This window comes from Melozone crissalis, unplaced genomic scaffold (assembly GCF_028551555.1).
Source record: "Melozone crissalis strain CALT ecotype California unplaced genomic scaffold, PUWL_Pcris_2 ptg000041l_1, whole genome shotgun sequence".
NCBI lineage: Eukaryota > Metazoa > Chordata > Aves > Passeriformes > Passerellidae > Melozone > Melozone crissalis.
Window position 1 is genome coordinate 3,824,084 of NW_026535819.1, and position 19,868 is coordinate 3,843,951.

A 19,868-nucleotide genomic window follows, 5' to 3' on the forward strand; every position below is an offset into this window, starting at 1 on the left:
CGGGAACAACTGGGTGTTGTTATCCAGGCAAGGCAGTGTTTGCTGCTCCAGAAAGGGAAACAGGAATGCTCTGTTTTCCAGAAAGGGAAACAGGAATCCTCTGTTTTCCAGAAAGGGAGACAGGAATCCTCTGTTTTCCAGAAAGGGAAACGGGAATCCTTCCCACTGACGGGAACTGAACGCTGTTGCAAAATCCTGCTCTCCAGATAAGAGGGTTGCACTCCCCCTTATCTGACTGGAATTAGGTTTTCTCCCTAAAAATGGGAGCAGAAGTAGCACTTTGCAAGCAGATGCCCCAGCTGGCAAGCTGGTGGTGTCCAAATGGGACAGGGGAACACCCTGAACTGTCCTAAGTGAGGAAGGCAACAGCTGCATTTTGTGCAGATGAACGTGGAACACAAGCAGAGCCCAGCTCTGCACAGTCGATCTGGAACAACAAATAGCAGTGAGACTTGGGATCCAGAGCAGAGTGGGAAGACAGATCCCATCTGCTAAAAGGTTACAAAAAAGGGATTAAGGAAAGGATGTCTTTTCATTACCATCTCCTGTCAGACAGGAAATGAAGGCCCAGGGCCTGCATCACCCACGCACTGCAGAGGGATAGCTGATGTATCCAGCTCCTCGAGGATCTCACTTCAGGAATCTATTTTCTGGCTCCTCCAGGAATGGAACGTAAATCTGGAGGCTGGCAAGCAAAAACTCCAGGTTTAACCAGCAAAAAAACAGCTATTAATTAAGAAGACAATTTGTGGTTGTAGAAGGATGTCAGAGAATCCAACTGAGAGAAAGCAGGAGCAGGGTTAAAACTGCCCAGGCAGAACCATTTATTGCATCCAGCATGAAGAGCAAGTGCAGATGTGTCCAGCCAGGCTCCAGGTGCAGAAAAGACACTTTAGGCAGTATATTGTGATTTTGAGGAGGATGACAGATTTGGACCAAAGCACAGCCCAATGTTCAAGATACTAAAAAAAAAAAGAAGTAACCTAAAAAATTCATTTAAATGAAACTTGTGTATTTACCACTGCTCTAAAATCCCTCTCCCTGCCACAGCTTGTCCATGCAGCCTCAACCACAGTTCTTGTCAAATGAAGATACAGACTGATAGCACAGATACTGTTCTTATCTGAATAAGTCAGACCTGGAACCAAACCTGGCATTAATTATTTTTATTTTCTCATAGAAAAGAAGAGGTGGTATCACTGTCAGATATCCAACAGCAGAACCACAGAAAGGGTGGCTGAGGAGGGACCTCAGGATGTCATTTATTCCTCCCACATAAAGCCAGCTGTCACCAGGGCCTGCCCAGCAGTGCTTCAGTTCAGCCAACTTCTAAAAACATTCAAGCTTTGAGTGACCTGTCCTAGGGTGGCACTGCCCACCCCACACATCTCCTTGTGCTGGCAGTTTATCCTCATACACAGCTCTCCCCTCTTTTTTCCATTCCAGAACTTCACTGTGCCTCAGTTTTGAGGGGCATGTACACTGCAAGAGAGTGAGTTTAATGGCTAAAACATTCCTTGTGGTGTACAGAGGTTTATACTAAAACACCAAGAAATCAAAAGACTCTCCTAACAGGTGCCATCACATTACAGAGGCAGGACCCTGCCACAGTCCAGTACCCAAGTCACCTCCTGCAGACATGTAAAGTGCATTAATGCCAACCAAATCAGACAGAAAATCCATATGAGGAAGATTTGCTAAATATTTGGGGGTTACATGTGTTTTGTATGATCTTTATCAAGACTGAGATCCGAAAGGAGTCAGCAGACATTGCTCTTACTCAACAGATGAGGAAGCCAGAAGATTAAATGTGTGCTGTGAGCAGGCAGCAGTGACCAACTGGGCTTTTCTCAAGGCAGTCCTTTTATTTAGGCTCAATAGCATGATATTCAGCCCAGAAATGGGTTCTGTGATCCTTAACATTCTCATGGAATTCAATTTCAGCTTGGCTTCCTGTTGACTGCCAGAGGAACTGCTGCTTCCCATGGAACACCACTGTCCTCATGGTGCTGACATCTCGGACCTGCAGCAAGAAAAACCAAACCATTTTATGTCAGCAGGCTACACAAAAATACTGGAGACTTGCAGATTGGTCACTCAGGGAAAAGCTGTGCTACAAAGGTTAGAAGAAATACAGGAGATATCAGAAATTCCTTTCAGAGAAGGGAACACAACAGAGATCTGAGGCTCTGATTTGTGACTGAACTGTGCATCTGGGTGGAAATCTCTAATGGAGATGGGTTTGTTCCCACCCTAATCATCCCCCTGGGGCTCCTGCCTCCTCACCAGGATGTAGTTGAAGTGAGTCTGGTTGCCCTCAGTGCCCAGGTCAGCGTTGAGGGCACGGATGGAGATGCGCTGCCGCGGCGCCACCGTGATGAACGTCCGGCACACCACGCCCTGCCCCTCAGCAGGAACCTGCACAGGATTCACTATTTCACCCTGGGGGCCAAACAGCTGCTGGTCACAGTCTGACAGGGCAAAGGGACAAGAGAAAATGGCTTAGAGAAGTATCCAGCACCTCCAAGGAAGAAATCTTAAATTAAACACAGGCAGAACAGTTTCTTTAGGGATTTTCAGCTGGATTTTCAAGCATCAGCAAATACCTGTGGGGGATTTGCTTTAAAACAAAGGGGGAGTCCACAATTAATACTGAATCCAACACTCCTCAAGAAGAGCATTGTTAGCTGCTAAAATGAAGCAAGGTTTCCATAGATTTCCATAAGCAATCACCATTCATGGAACTCTGTGGGCCTTAATCTAAAGCAAGAGCAAAGCTTTCAGTACAGTACCTTGGTAATATTTTTTGGTTGCAGTTCTGCTGTTGTATTGCAGAATGACCCCGTTTCCTGGCAGCACAACTCGCTGTTTCACAATCAGTGTGTTGGTTCTGGAATTTATCAGTGACAGAGGGAGCTTCCTGCAGCCTGTCCGCCACATCATTCGCCCAGAAAACAGCAGGATCTCACCTGGAACGGATGAGCACAGGGCCTAGAAACACTTTTCTTTCAAGTAAAAGCCAAAGTCTCTCTTAGACAGGTCTGGAATCAAGTAATTTCTGCATCTTGTTTCTATCTTATCAAAATCTGTCATGAGAACAGGCCAGTTAACTAATCTAACTGCTGATTCCAGCTAGAGGGTACATTAGTTTTATAACAGGCCAAAACAAGCAGATCTTTTAACCCCATAAGCTCCTTTCATCTCATATCTACCAACAAAACAGGTAAGAAACCACTGTGTGAGGGGAGGACAAGCAGCATCTTCACTTTGTTCCATCTGGCACCAACTTGGTAGAACAGAAAAACTCAGTAAAATCATTTCAGAGATTACAGAGGCTCTGAGGCAGCCAGAGCTTCTCAAGGCAGCAGAAAGGTGCAGCTTGAGATGCAGCCTTGCCAAAGGGCCAGGCTGGAGCCCAGAGCTGCAGGCAGTACCTGCAGTGCAGTTGAGGGAGCTCTCCAGGATGGTCACTGAGATCTCCTCCCTCAGGGGACGCCCGATGGTCACCGTGCAGTCCCTGCTCTCCACGCCTGTCATGTTGATGATGCCAGTGGCATTGAGAAACAGGTTTCCACAGACACCTGGACAGCAGAGACAGGTGAGAAGCGCACCCAGAAGGAAGTACAGGAAAACAATTCCCTTTGTGGCACAATGAACAGATAAGTTCACATATTCTGGGGAAAGCACAGGAAGAGTCACAGAATCCCAGAACATCCTGAATTGGAAGGGACCCACAAAAGGATCATCAAAATCCAACTCCTGGCCCTGCACAGGACAGCCCCAGGAATCACACCATGTGCCTGAGAGTGCTGTCTAAACACTCCCTGAAGCCTTGAGCTGCTGTCCCACAGGGTCCCAAGCCAGAAGAGTTTTGGGAAGCACAGGGAAGCGAGTCACTGTTCCTAGCTCAGGTAACATGGACGTGCTGGAACAGCAGGGTTTCCCTCCCGGCCAGATGTGTTCCCTCCCATGCTCCTGTCCCTGTCTGGCAGCAGGATCCCCACAGCCCAGCTGCACACAAGAAGCTCCTTTTGGCCGTGTCCTCCTCACCTCCACTGGGCTTTGTCTGCTCGCGGGGCCCAGCAGACAGAGGCACACCCAGGTCCTTGTGTCTGTGCTCTGGGGCAGCTGCAGCTGCTGGCAGGTGTGTGGCTGGTGTCACTGAATGCAGCTGTGCCCCAGGGGACTGGGTCCCCCCCTGCTCAGGACAGGGCCCTGCAGAGCAGCCACGCACCACGATGGCCTTGGGGAAGTGCCGGCAGAAAAGGGGGTTCACAGGCTTGTGGGTCAGAGGGTTGAGGCAGAAATCCTGCCTGGTCTGAATGCCATTCCCACAGGATGTTGAGCACTGCAGAAGAACAAACCCAGATTTTTATCTCTGTATTCCAGGTGGCCTTTGAAAATAAATGCATTTATAAGCTCATGCATGATCTGGGGGGGTTCACTGATGCTCTTTTACCAGTGCTCTTGTTCCATCAGCTATAAGATGCCCCCCCTTCCAGGGGACCTTCCAAACTATATATTTAAATTGCAGAACCACTTCCTAAAAAATCCCAAAATATCTGCATTCCAGGAGAAAACATGCCAAAACCATTTCTAGGCTGCAGCCAAAACTTGAGCTGAGGAAGGTGGGAAGCAAACCTACGGCTGCTAAACACAGGGCAGTGGAAAGCATGGAAAACACCCCTGGAAACCATTTAGCATTTCTGTGGGAAGCCAAGAGACAAGGCAAAAGTTGTTATTTCTCCCCTGCAGCCTCCAGGGAAGGGAAGAGGTGGAAAATTTCTGCATGTGAAGGGGAGCAGGTACCTCTGACCACTCGCTGAAGCTCCACTCGTAAGAGCACGTGCGGATGACACAGGGGACACTGGTGAGGGGCTTCTCTGCCACAGGGCACAAATGTTCCTCCTGCAAGACCTCCTGGCCATGCAGGGTCTGCACACAGGTGACCAGCTGCACTGCCAAGCCCAGCCCACAGCTGGAGGAGCAGGGCCCAGCTGGGGTTACCTTCCACCTGACAGGGCAGGGAGGACAAAAAGTGAGTTAGGGATGAATCCCCACCCTGTCTCTCACTGCAGAAAAGGCACTGCAGCTCCCTCACCCTTCCTCCTTCTTCATCCTCTGCCTCACATGGTCTGTGGTGCTTGGAATGCAGCCTGGGGCAGGTTTGGAGTTGGATACAGAGGGCATTCCCTTTTTGCCAGGAGCCCACAGATTTCAAATGCACACTGAATCTTACTGTCCATCACTGCCCTCCCCAGAGTGACACACACAGGCTTAACTGCAGAAACAATCTTATCTCCCTCCAAAACACACACACCACTGAACTCTCAGATCAGGATCAGACCCAGAGGCCCTGGGAGTGGCATCCTGTAACAAAAGTTCCAGTAGCTTTCCAGTCCCACAGCAAATAGGGCAGGGCAAGCTCACCACAAATCCTAAGGAAAGCGCAATGTATTTCCTTCAGTTTTCAGAGCAGCTGTTCCAGATTCTGAGAGTATTTAATTCTTGCTACTTTCCTTGATGTTCTGTGGAAAGTGCACAGCTGGCAAATGTGTCACCACCTTTTGCAGCTGTAGATTTGTTCCTGCTTCCCCAGAGTAATAAAGGATTGAGAGGTTTTCAGTTTTCCTCTGAGGACTACACTGATTTCTGTCTGAGATGTACCAGCCCAGGAAAGAGTCTGAGTTTGCTGAGTATGGAGCAGTGCTACAGCTTTTGCAGCTGGCTGTGCTTCCAAAGAAGGGAAGAGCAGCCTGAACCCTTCCTGTACCATGTCCCTGCAGACAGAGAAAGGAAAGACCCCTCACTGTCTCACTGTCTCCTGGTAACTGCTTTACCTTGGTGGGCAGGGATTGAGCTCACAGACTTCCACCCTGCTCTCTGGCTTTGGCACTGGCTGACAGTTTTCCTCCTGGGTTTCTTCTTTGGTGTCAAAAGCCACACAAACATAGTGCAGCTGAGTCTTACCTAGGAAGGGAAGCAATCTGACTGTGTGGTTTGGATGCAAGGGTTGAAAATAGGTCAGCAGTGTCACATCTGTGTGTACAAAACAAGCAAACTCTGCCCAAGCCATGGCACTCTCACTGCACTCATCCCCCAGCTCTGAAGCACAGCCAGACCACCCTCCAATTATTCTGTTCCAAAAATCTGTGATCACAGCTACTCTTGGAACTGTAGAGGGGGAAAGACCAGCAGGGCCCCGAGGTTCCCAGGCACTGAACACACACCTACAGCCAAGCAACATTTCCCTGCAGCACAGAAAGGCCTCACCTCTACCACAGGAGACTGAACACTCCCCAGCTACAGGGCTCCAGACATACACAGTCTGATTTTCCAGCTGGACATGCCCAAGTGGCTCCAGAGGCTGAAGTAAGTGTGCATCTTCCTCCTCAGAACAGAGCAAAAAACAGCTGCCCTGAACAAACCACCATGATGAACTGAAGGATCCAGCAGCACAATTAAAGAGGGATGGAGCTGTCTAAAGTGACAGGATGAGCTTTTAACTGGGCACAGCAGTGGTGTAAACCACCCTCCAGGCTCCAGGAGTAAGCTGGTGGTTCTTAACTGGTGGATTAAGAGTGCAAAGCTCCCAGTGAGGTTCCTGCAAAGCCAAGCCAGCAAACTCACTTTGTCCCAGCCCAAAGGGCAGACATTGACCACACATGGCACAAGGGAGAGGGGTTTTTCTTCTGCTGGGCACAGGCTGTCATCCACCACAGTCTCCAGGCCATCATGGAACTGCACACAGGTCAGGTTCTGCTGGGCAACTCCAGTCCCACACACAGCAGAGCATTCATCTCTCTGAGACATCTTCCACCTAAATGGAGGCAGCTGCATCACCCCATCTCCCATCTGCATCAGAGGGGTCTATTATTCAAGACACTGCTTACAGAAATGGGTCATGCAGAGTATTCAGCTTCTCTGTTTCCAAAGCCTTGTCTGGATGTGACTGAGAGGACAGTTTAAGTCCTTCCAAGGACTAAAAGCACCTAAGCTATAGGGTAGAGTTCACAGTGCAATCACTTTTTATTGAGCACCAAAAGGTCTCTGAGGGCAATGTCTGGGCAGGCTTGGCCCTTGCTCCTCCTTCCCAAATAATCAACACAAGGATCAACCCTCTTTGCTGGCACCATCTTGGAAAGGATGTGAGAGGCATTTCTTCTGGATACACCCTTAAATCCCTTAAATATCTTCATTTAGCAGATTACTGCAAAACACTGAAGGACTATTTCCCATTCCTTCAGCTGATATCTCAATTATGTTACAGGACCAGGAAAGAGAGAAGATGGTTTGGGATTTGCTACCCCATTATAATTAGGAAAAAACAACTTCCTTCTTATCTTTTTTGTTTTGTTTTGTTGTTTTGTTTTGTTGTGGTTTGTTGTTGTTGTTTTGGTTTGGTTTGGTTTTTTTTGGCCTTGACAACACAAATACAGAGCCTAGGTTAAGTGGCAGAGCAAGGCAGGAATTGAGGAATTCCTCCCAGGAACACCAACCTGTAGAGGCATGGCTCCATGGCACAGGGCTTGTGCTCTGGGAGGGGCTGTGGCAGCTCCTGACACTTCTGATCCTCTGTCACTTCATTCTTGGTCTGATCAAAGCACACGTGAGCCACTGGCTGCACCCCTGGGACACAAAAGGAAAAGGAATTAAAGTTATAAGTGAACAGCTCCCCTCTGTTATGGAAGGAAGATGCAGTGATTTTGCTTTACTTGATCACCTGGGTAAGAAAATGGGCTGTGTGGGAATTCAGACTTCCTTTAAACACACAAACTCCTTCTTTGTGATATAACCTCCCTCAAGAGTTTTAAAGTGATTTTCCAAGGTGAGCACCCCAGCAGAGAGAAGTCTGATTGATAACCCACTGCCAAAATGGAAAGGTTGCTCTAAACTGGCTGCTTGAAAGAACAAAGATATCAATCATAATTTGGAATAAATTACTTCTAATGATCTGACTGATGAGGGACAGCAAAATAATCTCTAGGAGGGAGCTGGTTTAAAATGCCATTGTGTAGAAGTGACCAGGTAACATCATCACACAGCCCTCGTGCTCAAACAGCACCAACCTCCCCAAATGCATCAGCAGCAGCCAAAACCAGAGGCACTGGGACAGAAACTGGAGATTTCCAGTGCCTGCAGCAGGCAAGGAATGAAATATTCATAAGCTACAGCTCTAGAGAAGATTTTTAACAATAATGAACATAAAAAGCAAAGCAGATGAAAAGTCAAACTCAAAGAAATTACAAGCAAAACTAAAAGGAGTCTCCTTACAGTGAATGGGCTACAAGGAGAGCCAGGCATTCCTGAATCTCAAGCAGCATGACCCTGAGCACTAAATGCCCAGAATCCATCAGCAGCCTTATCTTTGCTCTACCCTCCTTGTTTTGAAATAATGACTATTGCTGAGGAGGGCCTGTGCATCACTTTCAGCTCTCAAGGTGCAATTTCAGCCCAGGTTCCCAACTTTCTGTTATTTTAAGTCCCAAGTTTCTCATTCTTTTTTCTGTTTGTGGCTGCATTAGCTGGAGGCTCTGGAGCATTTTGAGCTCTTTACTTCAGGCTTTCAGCAATCACTTCACCTGGGGGGTTTGCTGGAGAAAAGCTCTCCAGGCATAACTAGTTGGGTAGATTGACTTCCATAAATATTCATTAATGCATTTTCTAAATCCTTGTCACAGAAGTCTTGAGAGGCCTGACAGTGTCATCTGAATTATCTGGTAAACAGGATGTCAGGCCATCTATCAGAGTGAGCTGTTACAATCTGCATTATGATTCCTTCAGGGAGACAGAAAGGATTAGCCATGGCACAGGAATAGAATTCAAAGAAGGAAGTTTCATAATTAGCTCTGAGGCTTTAGTGAGACACCAGATACCCCTTTGGTCTCAGACTTCTGATGTTTAGCCAACTTCAAATTACAGTCTTCAGTAACTTTGAAAAATCTGAGAAAATTATTTAGTCTTAAAACCAAGAGTTCAGTTCAGACCTATTTAAAAATCCTCTTTGTGATCAAACATTTTCAGTATCATTTTGATGATTCAGCTCATTTGCTGATTAGTTAATTTAATTCAAAAGCTCCAGCACTTTTTTCTTTGGTTCAGTTGAACCCTAGCAATCATTTCCAGCAATCTGCTTTGAAATTCAGTTCAGACCAAAGGAGAAGTCTCCATAAAAGTAAAGACTGAGTCCTGCTGCCTCACCTTCCCCACAGGTCACTGAACATGGGCCCTGCTGAGGAACCCACAGATAGCTCAGGCTCTCCTTGGGGACAAAGTAGCTGAAGGTGATGTCAGGGTTGGTGGCATTGCCATATTCTTTTGTGTACCTCCTGTAGACCTGGGAAAGGAAAAGCTGTGGTCAGTGCAGAAGAAAACTTGGATTTATTTCTTAGGCTGGAGGAAGGAGAAGCCAGTCTCCCTTCTTTCCATCCAGTCCTGAGCCTCACTGCAGTGCCTCAGTCCCAGGCAGATGCAGTCAGAGCACCCATCCTGTGAATTCTGAGCAGTGAAAGTCAATAAGCCAAGCAGAAGGTTTAACTCAGTGTGGTTTCCCCCACACAATCACCCCCAGTGCCAGCCCCCAGCCATTCCCAAGAGCAGCAATCCCATCACTCCTCAGTGAACACCATCTCCCCTGGCCTTGGACACTGAATCTGCCACACCTGGATTCTGTGGGCAGCAAAGCCACCCACACCAGGCCACTTCTGACTGGCCACCTTCCACCTTTGCTGCTTAAATTCACCTGTATTTCAATTTCTTCCTGTGTTGGCCCATCCACATGGATTTCCTCCAGGCTTGGCAAGTTGTCCTGGGTGAGAAACACTTGGTATTTGATCTGCTTGTCCTCCAGAACTGATGGGTAGGTGACATTCAGTGAGATTTTTCCTTTTCCGGCCACCACGTACTCTCCTTTAACCTTCACAGCTGGAGAAGCCAGAGGAGCAGTGAGGTTAGGAGACATGATGTGGTCACCAGGGTCTCCTGGTGCTGGCCAGGCCACTTGATAGGAACCAGTTTGATCCAAGTTTGGCATCCCATGGAGCGTGGCTCCTACAGCTTCCCACTGGAGTGGGAATCCCACAAGCAAAATGCAGCACCAAAAATTCCATTTCTTTGTTTGCAGCAGCTCCTTTCAGCCCTGCCTGTATCCCCTCCTCTCCTTTTCATTCCACTCACCCAGGTGTGTGAAGAGAGGCTTCCTGTTGGTGACATGGACTGAGGTGGTGTTGTAGGGCAGGGACAGAAATGTCACATACTCTGGAAGGGTGGAAAGGAGAAAGATGTGGTCACCTTCCACCACTGAAGCTCTGTGGGAAAGGATGGGGGCTGCAACTCAACTCCTAAATTCACCCTGACCCTGCTCCTTGCCTTGAACACAGAGATGGTGACACAGCAAACACAGCTGAGCTGCATCCTGTGTCCTCTTCTCACATTCCTTTGGTTCTTTTTAGGTTCTCTGCTAAGATCTCTACATGAGACTGCAAGAGCCAGACCAGTTCCCAAATTTAACAAATCAGGAAGCATGGACAACCCTCTCAGGACATGGTGGGATTGGTGGGCAGGGCCAGGTGCTGGACCCAATGATCCTTGTGGATCCCTTGGGATATTTATGATTCCGTGACCTGATGTCACGCCCAGCTCCCAACAATTTATGAGACTCCCCAAAAAGTTACATTTCCGACCCACATCCAGAGAATTATGACAAAAAAAGGCATTCTGCCCACCTCCCAAAATCCATCTCCATACCCTCCATAAAATAAAACCAAGAAGAAGCAGAAGGGAGAAGATTTGGGACACTGACTGCACTGAGAGGGAGGACTACACACCTTTAGCTTTCCCTTCTGTGTAGGATCCACTCACTTGGGTGCAGGTGGAGTTGTCACCCCCACAGATCTTGCAGGGATCCATGGCCTTCCTGGAGCCCATCTGGCCATCACACCCAAATGCCTGAGCAGAGGGGAGAGTCTGTCAGACTGTTCTGAGAAAACAAGTGAGCAAAAGCAACATTCCTGAGCTCCTGAAACTGCCCTTTCCATCTGGAATCTGCATTTAGGAACACAATAAAGGAAAAGATGTGTTTGTACCTAGAGATGCCACTGGGCAGCACGTGCAAAGACAGGGACTGGGAGGTCTTAGCTGAGAGCACAACTCTCAGAAACTGTGACATTTTCTTTCCCATAAGAAGCAGCCCAAAAAATCTCTCCTGTGACCTAAACCCAAAACTCTGTGCTCTCTTCTATGAACTCTTTCTGGAGGGAGGGAGGAAGGGAGGGAAAAACAAAAGCCCAAGAGGACAGTAAACATGAATGGCAGGTTCTAAAGGAATTTTTAGCTCCCCAGACTCCACAGCCAAACCTAGCTCACATCACTCCAGTCCCATGGAACTCAGAAGAGAGATTCTATCCCCATTCCCACGAACAAGACTAATTCACACAAAGCTACAGGAGGATCTCAGCAGGCTTAACAGCAAAACATGTGCAACTGCTGAATTTATGCTGCAGCCACTGATCCCAGGCTTTGGAAGCTGCCATAACATGCACATTTATCACTGCTGCCAATGAAAGAGCCAAAATCAGAACAGGTTGTGCCTACACCCTCTGCTGTTCATGGGGGGAAACACTTCACAAAACATGGTAAGCACGAGGATAATGAGAAAAACATAAAATTTACAAGGAGTATTCTGGGAATGTAAAGAAACAACAGAAAACATCCAGCCGGGTCAGCAGTGAGCAGTTCCTAAAATGCAGACAGCGCGGGGGAGTTGGATCCAAGGTCATCAGGAAAGAATGCCTTCCTCAGGTCCAACCCAGGGAAAAACTCCAGAAATCAGACTGCAGTTTTGATCAGCAATACTCCAAAAATCAATCTGTTGACTTGTGATGCCCAGGCTTTGCTCCTTATCTTGCCACTGACTCAGTGATTCAAATAATGGAACTTCCCTCCAAGACAGTCAGCGTTTTATGGGGCTAATTAAAGCAGGCAAGCTGAGCAGCTAATGATGTCTCCTCCACCAACACATAAACCAATTGCTTCTTGGATTAGGGATGAATAGCCCTGTGTGTTTACTGCATAATTAGCTGAATGTCTTATCTAGAGGGCATTGGATGCACAGACAGAACAGGAGATTTTTGGATTCCATCCAACACACCAAGAACAAAACTCTCCTCCGAGAAGAGCTCACTCTGTTGTTTGGGACACTGTGGTTTTTCCTAGCACGATTTCCCCTGGTTCCTGTGGTGCAGATCACCTGTCAGGGGCTCACCTGGACTCCCCAGTCACTTACTCTGCATCTCCCCATGACACACAGATGGAGATCCCCGTGGTGCTCTGTGCCATCCTGCTCACACCTGGTTCCATCCAGGAAATTGTCCCCGCGGCTCACCATGAACTCCTTGCCCACAGCCCTGCACATGTGCTTGCAGAGCAGGTCCCCTGGAGCAGGCAGGCACAAAGAAGGAGTTATTCTTTCAGGAAGGCATGTGACTGCTCACCAAGCAATGGGAAAAATCCCAGAGAGGTTGTGGACTCCCATCCCTGGAAGTGTCCAAGGCCAGGCTGGATGGGGTTTGGAGCAAGCTGGGAGAGTGGAAGGTTTTAAGGTCCCTCCCAACCCACACCGTTCTGGGATTCTATGATCTCTCAGAAAGCACCCAAGTTTCATGTGAAAACTAAAACTCTCAGTGAAACTGTTCATTGCAAAGTTCAGAAGTCCATGAGCACAAACTGAGGTTCCAAACATTCCTTACCCTTGGCAAAGCCAACAGCAGAGGTCCAGGTATAAAAGGATGGTGTTTCTACATCAAGGTACAGTGGCTTTAAATTTGTTGCTGCACATTGTTGAGCCATGAAGTCCTGCTGGGTGATCAGACAGGCCTGGATCCCAGAGAGATAATTGTGTAAGGAAAGGAAGTGACTGAGCACTGACATTTAACCCTCTAGCTAAAGGCAAAATGCAGTGCCTGGTGATTGAAACACCCAAACAACTGCAAAGAAAGAAAACCACTTTAAAGGAAGGCTGCAGGATATGCAGAGAATTGTGCTTGGAAGCTGATATCTTTGCAATTTATAAAAAATAAATAGATAAGGAAAACAGGAACAATACAAGAAAGCCCATCTGAAGAAAACCATCATTGTGAGTCACCATTTTCTCAGCATCTGTCCTGCTATGGGGCATAGAGAAAATGCTTCATTACATGTGAACAATGCTATTAAATAACCCTGCTGCCTTCCATGGCACAAATACCTCTCCTGCTGTCAGACAGATGGAGCCTGTACACCAGATCTTTACCAGAGCAGTCAGCTGTGGGAAGGAGAGTCACAAAACACCCATCCCTCAAAGGGCTCAACAGTGAGACAGAAGTTCAGGCGCTGCTGAGCTCCATTACCTGTGTATTGCACATCTCTGCTTGCACGCTGGCACCGTGGCACTCCTGCCCCCCAAAAGCAGGCCTGGAAATGACAGAATTCCTCAACAGAGGCAGCAAGCAAGAGGAAAGCAAAGAGGAAGACTCAGCCCCGAGGCCCTGAGCACAGGCAGGTGCCCACATCTCACCTGGGGTTGTTACAGAAGCGCTGCCTCAGCACCACCCCCCCGCCGCAGCTGCGGGAGCAGGGGGACACGGGGCTCCAGGCAGACCAGCGCCCATGGACCACAGCCATGGGGTTCAGTTCCTCCAGAGAGCTGCACTGACCCTTGGAGCACCACTAGGGGCAAGAACACACACAACTGGCAGCAGTGAACACGGCAGGGCTGGGATCTAAAAGGTTGGTACAAGTCCCTGTCTTTGCAGGCCAGTAACAGAGTCCCAAGGTGAATGAGGCACTTTCTGACAAGGGGCTGAAGAGTCCCCTTGCTAATTAGGGTCTAACATCAGGCTGGGGTCAAAGTAAAGAGCACATCAGTAGAGGGAGGGCACAGATATCAGGCTGTAGAACTGCAAATCAGCTCCAGAGATAAAGACAAGGTGGAAAGACCAAAATCAGGACATAACGGTACCAGTTTAGGACTGGTTTCAGCTCCCTGGCCAAGGGGCAGTGAGTGCCAGGTACCTTCCAGACACTGACAGGGCTTTGCTGTCTGAGCCCACAGGCCCCACACCCAGTCCTGGTGGGAGCCTCCTTACCTTGTTGATCCCACACTCAGTTCCATCCAGGAGGGGCACCAGAAGCCGAGTACAGCTGGATTTGTCTGCTGGATGTACATGGCATGAGAGAACTTTACAGATGTCCTGGTGTGACAAGAAAATCAGGGAGTTCAGGGAGTCAGGCTCAACAACACAGTCCCAAAAGTCTAGAGAGGGCATGTCCCAGGTTTTCTCCCAGACACTCAACAATGCAAGTTCCTTCATTTTTCCTGCTGTGGGCAAGTCAAAGATCCCCAATGTAGTGATCACCAGCTGTAATGCTGGAAGATGATCAACTGAGGCAATTAAAGTTTCACCCACCTTAGTGTTTCCTCATTAACAAAACATGTCCAGATGGCAGCTATTAAACACACAGTGCTTCCCAGACAAAGGGATTTGGGCCGTGACAGGGAAGCTGGAGGAATCCAATGAACAGAAATTCCCCAAGGCAGGATCCTGAGTGGGTGCACCCAGCACTGCCAGCTGTGCACAACAGCACCAAACAGCAAACTTCACAGGAGATGTATGTGGAGCAAGGAGGTGACGAAGAGAAGGGAAACATTTTGAAAGCTTTGCCAAGAAATCTGCGGCAGAAAAGCACCTTCGATCCCTTCAGAATAAAAATGCTGCCAGCCAGCTCTCCCAAATTTTGGCTCCTGAACATTTCCCAGCTGCCCTTAGCAAGACAAACAAACTTTCTACCTACAACATTGGTGTCAGCAAAGGTGCAAGCTGTGGCCACACTCCCAAAGGCGATTTTACACTGCTCATCTGCTCCGTAGTACAAGCCAGGCTTCCACCCCGGGATGCTGCCGTCCATGGCCGGCAGGTCATTCAAGCAGCTTGTTTGGCCTGTACTGATAGAAACATGAGGAATAACACTTTCCCAGCTGTGGGTAGTGAGGACAAGGACATGTTTGCAGACTTGTGCTGAGTTTCACTCTGGGAGTTGGCTGCTGCTTTCCCAGACAACACATGCTCGCTGTGGGCTGGGAGGGATTTAATTGCAGCAGCTGCCTGGAGATGCTCACAGTTCCCTGCTGCTGGAGTTTTATCCCATTCCTGTCCTGCACCCAGCCAGCACAGCCTGCAGTGCCTGGATGCTCTGATGTTGTAAATAAAATTTGCAGGCTGAGCCAGTGTCTGAGAAATCCAACCCAGCCCAGGCACGTCAGGCACCAACCAAAGCCACTTCCAGCGACGTGAAGCACAGACTGGGTTTAACCTCAGCAACAAGTGCTAAGAAATAAACAAACCCTGAGCTTTTCACTGCTCCTTATTTTTCAATAAACTTTTTTATTCTTTGAGTTTTTCTCTCCTAAGCTCCCAGCACAGGGAGCTGAAGAACTCAACCATTCCCTTACCTGACAAGGGCCAGGAACTGCTCCCGGCTGCAGGGAGACCAGGTGAGGTCGATGCTGTTGTGGTTTCCTGCTGAGCCCATGATGTAACCACTGCTGCTGCACAGATTCCCCTCTCCATCGTGGGCAATGCCAAGGCTGCAACAGAAGCAGCACAGAGCCCTGAGAAGAGGAAACCCAGAGGCTGGAGCCTCCCTTCTCTAAGCAAGCACTGAGCTCCCTCTGCAGCCTTCTACTGTTGTCACAAAAGGTTTCTTTCCTCTTTGCAGCTTCTAATTATCACAGGACATGCAGGAATGCAAGAAATGCAGGGAACTCTCTCCAAAATAATCCATGATGATGATGATCAAAAGGGTTAGAATAATCCATGGGGAATTCCCTTTTATGTCAAGAGGTCCTTTTGCTTCTTTCCTAAACTGGAGGATGTTTTTACCTGAATAAAACCTGCTGGGCTGCTCTGGCAGCTTCCTACTGACCTGTGCCCAATCTCATGGGCTATGGTGACTCCAAGGTCAAAGCCAGTGTCCTGGGTAATGACACAGCTCCAGAAGGAGGAGCAGACTCCCCCTAACTGAGTCACCCCACGGAGCTCCTTGTTCCCATCAGGCAACTCCAGGTCAAACCTAAAGGAAGGGAGACATAAAGAGGAAAGAGCAAAGAACCCCCACAGCTAAAAAAGCCAGGTCTAGACACTCAGCTGAATTTATCTGAGTTTTCCTGGTCTAGCTTTGCCAGCCATCTAACATTTCTTTTGACACCAGTGCCCACTGCTCAAATTTTAAGATGATTCCACATTAAAAAAGCCAAATATCCTCAGAAGGCAGAAGTGAATAAAACAACCTAATCCTATTCCCCAGCCCCTCCCAGGGCAGGGAGCTCAGCACCTGGTGATGTAGAGGACAATGTCAGCGTGCTGGGGGTCAGAGTCGTTCTGGGGGTTCACCTTCTTGCTCCACTCACAGACGCTGATGAGGGAGGAGGTGATGTTGGTGGTGATGTTCACCTCTGCCTGGAGGGAAGGCACATGTTGGCACATTCCAAACAGCCTGGAGCTTGGGCAAGCCTCAAACACAGCCCTCCCTTACCTCTGGCTCCCTCAAAACCAACACCAAAAGCTGCTCATTTCAGGGGTTGTTAATCAGAGCTCTCTGCACTGCCAGCCACACAGGGTAAAACCCAATGGCCAGATGTGCTCCCTTACCTCTGGCTCCCTCAAAACCAGCATTTGCATGAGGTGAACTCTGAAATGAGCCCCCAGTGAGGCATCTCTGAGCAGCTCTGCTCCCTGAGAAGAGACAGAAAGGATTCAATAAACAGGGGGCCTTGGGGAGTCCCACTGCCTGCTCCCAAAAACTGGGCTGCACTCACTACAACACTAACATATGCATTACAAATGTGAATAAATCTGTCAAGAGATAAGAAGTGGTTGGATTTGTCAGACACTCTGAAGCAGAGAGAAGAATCTGCATGAAAAGTCTCATAGGGTAGAGTGAATGCTAAAGACTTTTCTGCAGTACACACTGAGAAAAATTCTTAATAATAGCAAAAAGAGACATGAAAATTCTGCAACAGAAATAAAAGTGAAGTGTAAAATATAAAATGGATTCAGTGGATTTAGCTCAATCTCAGGGTGAGAAAACTCTTTACCTGTGTTGCAACAACAGTAATGAAATTAAGAGCTACATTTTCTATGTGGGTTTTAAATCCTCTAAGATCTCCTTTTACTCCTTGAACAAGGGAATTTGGGGGATTTCATGCCCAGGGAAGCACAGGGGAATGCCCTGCACATGAGCTCTGCACCAGGGACAGGTGACCCCAACCACCCTGAGGGACAGAGGCACTCACAATGTTCAGGTTGGCCAGGATGTAACGTTCTGTGTCCTCTTTGTGGTACAAGTAAACATCTGGCCCTGCCACCACCATCAGCTCCAGATGTTTGACAGCTGCCTCAGCCCTCTTGTGCAGGCGAGGAGGAGCCCACCCTGCTGGACAGCACAGAGGGACACCAGGAGGTTCAAATGCACCATAAAGGTCCTACAGATCCACTCCCTCTCCCCCAAGGCTGCAATAACTCAGCTGCAAGTCCACTTTTCTAGGGGTTTGCTCAGCTTCCCCACTTCTGGTGGTGTCTTTCAGCTGCCAGCAGCTTTAGCATCACACCTGTGCCATCAAAATAGCAACCAGCCACCTCAGACACACAGGGCACACCTCGGTGAGCTGAGGAACCTTGTCAGGTCTATTTCTGTATTTGTAAACACCAGTTTTCCCTCTGAGCTCATGGAAGCAATGCTCCAGGAGACAGCATTTCCAGCAGGGCTGTTACCTCTGGCTGGCCTTGCCTCTCTTGCAGCACTTTTGAAGAGGATGTGGGGACTGGAGAAGCCGAGGTCCTTCAGCAGAGCCTCATCTTTGCTCCTGACTGGCCTGATGTGAATCTTCTCCTCGCCCACGGTGACCACTCCTTGCTGAAGCAGATAAAAATCCACCTCTGAGTTACTCCTAAGAGATTTGCTATCCATGGGGATGGCAGGGATTTATTCAGTGGCTGGTTCACACTTGGTTCATGAACCTGCCACCCTCAGAGGCTGGTCCTGCTCATACTCACCAGCTGCCCTTCACAGAAAGTGACTCTGCTGCTGGCCCCAGGAGGATGCAGGGCTTTCCCACCTGCAAAGCAGCTCCCTGGGAATCTCCTCAGTAAAACAAAGGAAGAGTTCACCACCTGGCTGCTCACAAAGGAGGAGGAAAGGAGGGCATGGTCATCTAGGAATTCAAAGGCATAGAGCTGCCCCCAGGCCTGGATGGAGCAGTGCTGGAGCCGACAGGGCCTCAGCCCAAAATGTTCTTCTTGACAAGAGCAAGCTGGCTCAGCCACAACAAATTCAGGTACTGAAAGAAATGAAACAAGAGCAGAACAAAGGGAGCAGTTATGAGAAAAGATGATACACAAAAACCCAGTGTAAGGTCTATTTCCCCAGGAAAAATACCCTAAAAATGACAGCTGTGGCCTCTTGGGTTCATGGTGCCAACAGCCAGAGAATTTCTGTGCTTTTGTGTATTCCAAAGTGAGGATAATCTGACTGGGAACACACAACAAAAACTGGCTCAGAATTTATTGGAGCTTTTGCTCTCTCAATAAGGAAAACAATTAATCTAAAAAAGGCTGAGACAGTTTTGTTCCTGCAGATTTTAACTGTTACTGAGTGGGAATTATCATAATGCAAAGACACTGGGATGAGCACTAGGTGAACTCACAAGGAGACAACACCCTTTCTTTAGCGATTCAAAACATCTTTATTCTGAACTATGATCAATCCAGAACCAGAATTCAAATTTGTTTGTGCATTTATTAAAAATAATAATAATTAACAAGTATTTAAAGTTACCCTTAGTCTAAAGCTTTTGTCAGAATAAAAACACCGATACAGAGAATGGGGACTGAGCAGAAATGTGCAAAGAGGTTGAGCAGATCTGAAGCTCTGACACATATCTCCTTCCACTCACACTGAAACCCAGATTGTCTCACTTGCACTGGGACTCAGAAACACCAAATGCTGCTCATTTCAGGGGTTGTTAATCAGAGTTTTCTGCACTGCCAGACACACAGGGTAAAACCCAATGGCCAGATGTGCTCCAAACCGAGGGACACGGAGCCCTGCATACCATCAGCCACTGAGCTGCTTCCAAAGTAAGATACAACATCTCCCGCATCCAGAGCGCCCAGGAATTTCTGCAAGAGGAAGAAGAAGAGCAAAAACAAATGGACACGAAGCTCTCCCTTGGCTGGAAGGAACGCCAGCAAACAGCTCAGCAGCCCCGGTGCCAAACCCTCACGGCTGAGCAGGGGCTGCACGAAGAAGGGAACAGCTTTATCTTCGTGATTAGCGAGCTCGGACAGAGTTTGGCTTAGAACCGCGTCGTCTCCTCTTCTTTTTCTTTATTTTTTTTTTAGCTTTTCTTAGAAGGCGGGCAGCGTTCCTGGAAGGGCCGTTGCGAGGTCAGACTCACCTCGGGGAGCCAGCACAGCCCCAGCGGGAGCACGGCGAGCGCCCGCAGCGCCAAGCTGACGGCCATGCCGGACAGACCGAGCTCTCCCAGCCGAGCACCGAGAGCTTTCGGCCCGGGGCCTCACGTGGAGCGGAAGGGAAGAGCAGAAAGAGCAGAAGCAGCGTTTGTTTGAGCAAACAGCCCCTGAGCAAACACGCCTAGAGCTGGCCCGAGGGGAACGCGGCCGCGCCGGCCGCCCTTGCGCAATGACCGCGGCTTCTCTGGATTGTGCGCCAGCCCCGGCGGGCCGAGGGGCGGCTCGGGGGCCGTGTGGCCCTGCGGACACACCCGTGTGGGGTGGGGGTCACCCCGCTGTTATGAGTACGGTTCATTCCTC

At 48.7% G+C, this 19,868-nt stretch overlaps 1 protein-coding gene across 3 annotated transcripts; it reads right to left on the reverse strand.

The window, feature by feature from the left end:
- Nucleotides 1-1,529: 1,529 nt before the first annotated feature.
- ADAMTS13 (ADAM metallopeptidase with thrombospondin type 1 motif 13) lies at nucleotides 1,530-19,847 on the reverse strand. 3 transcript variants are annotated; one of them, XM_054284415.1, is made up of 29 exons: nucleotides 19,493-19,847; nucleotides 19,148-19,214; nucleotides 18,090-18,373; nucleotides 17,808-17,949; nucleotides 17,330-17,466; nucleotides 16,686-16,769; nucleotides 16,369-16,493; nucleotides 15,961-16,107; nucleotides 15,488-15,622; nucleotides 14,830-14,980; nucleotides 14,124-14,228; nucleotides 13,553-13,704; nucleotides 13,386-13,449; nucleotides 12,747-12,873; nucleotides 12,284-12,432; nucleotides 10,827-10,947; nucleotides 10,177-10,257; nucleotides 9,743-9,924; nucleotides 9,202-9,337; nucleotides 7,500-7,629; nucleotides 6,631-6,820; nucleotides 6,274-6,391; nucleotides 5,841-5,970; nucleotides 4,810-5,014; nucleotides 4,051-4,348; nucleotides 3,435-3,581; nucleotides 2,793-2,969; nucleotides 2,287-2,471; nucleotides 1,530-2,023 (listed from the first exon to the last, which is right to left on the reverse strand). In XM_054284415.1, exons 1-29 carry the CDS (start codon nucleotides 19,556-19,558, stop codon nucleotides 1,865-1,867), a joined length of 4,194 nt encoding a protein of 1,397 aa, XP_054140390.1. In that variant the 5' UTR covers nucleotides 19,559-19,847; the 3' UTR covers nucleotides 1,530-1,864. The 3 variants fall into 3 exon arrangements, with proteins under 3 accessions (XP_054140390.1, XP_054140389.1, XP_054140391.1); XM_054284414.1 differs by having other exon boundaries at nucleotides 17,330-17,469; XM_054284416.1 differs by lacking the exon at nucleotides 1,530-2,023 and having other exon boundaries at nucleotides 2,336-2,418; nucleotides 17,330-17,469.
- Nucleotides 19,848-19,868: the final 21 nt, after the last annotated feature.

Excerpts from the sequence above, each read along its gene's own strand:
- ADAMTS13 (XM_054284414.1), bottom strand. The coding sequence starts at position 19,558 with ATGGCCGTCAGCTTGGCGCTGCGGGCGCTCGCCGTGCTCCCGCTGGGG. Across the intron at positions 9,338-9,742 it reads AGGAAGAAATTGAAATACAG|GTCTACAGGAGGTACACAAA; the intron begins GTGAATTTAAGC and ends TTCCTTTCCCAG. Across the intron at positions 2,970-3,434 it reads CTCCCTCAACTGCACTGCAG|GTGAGATCCTGCTGTTTTCT; the intron begins GTACTGCCTGCA and ends CATCCGTTCCAG.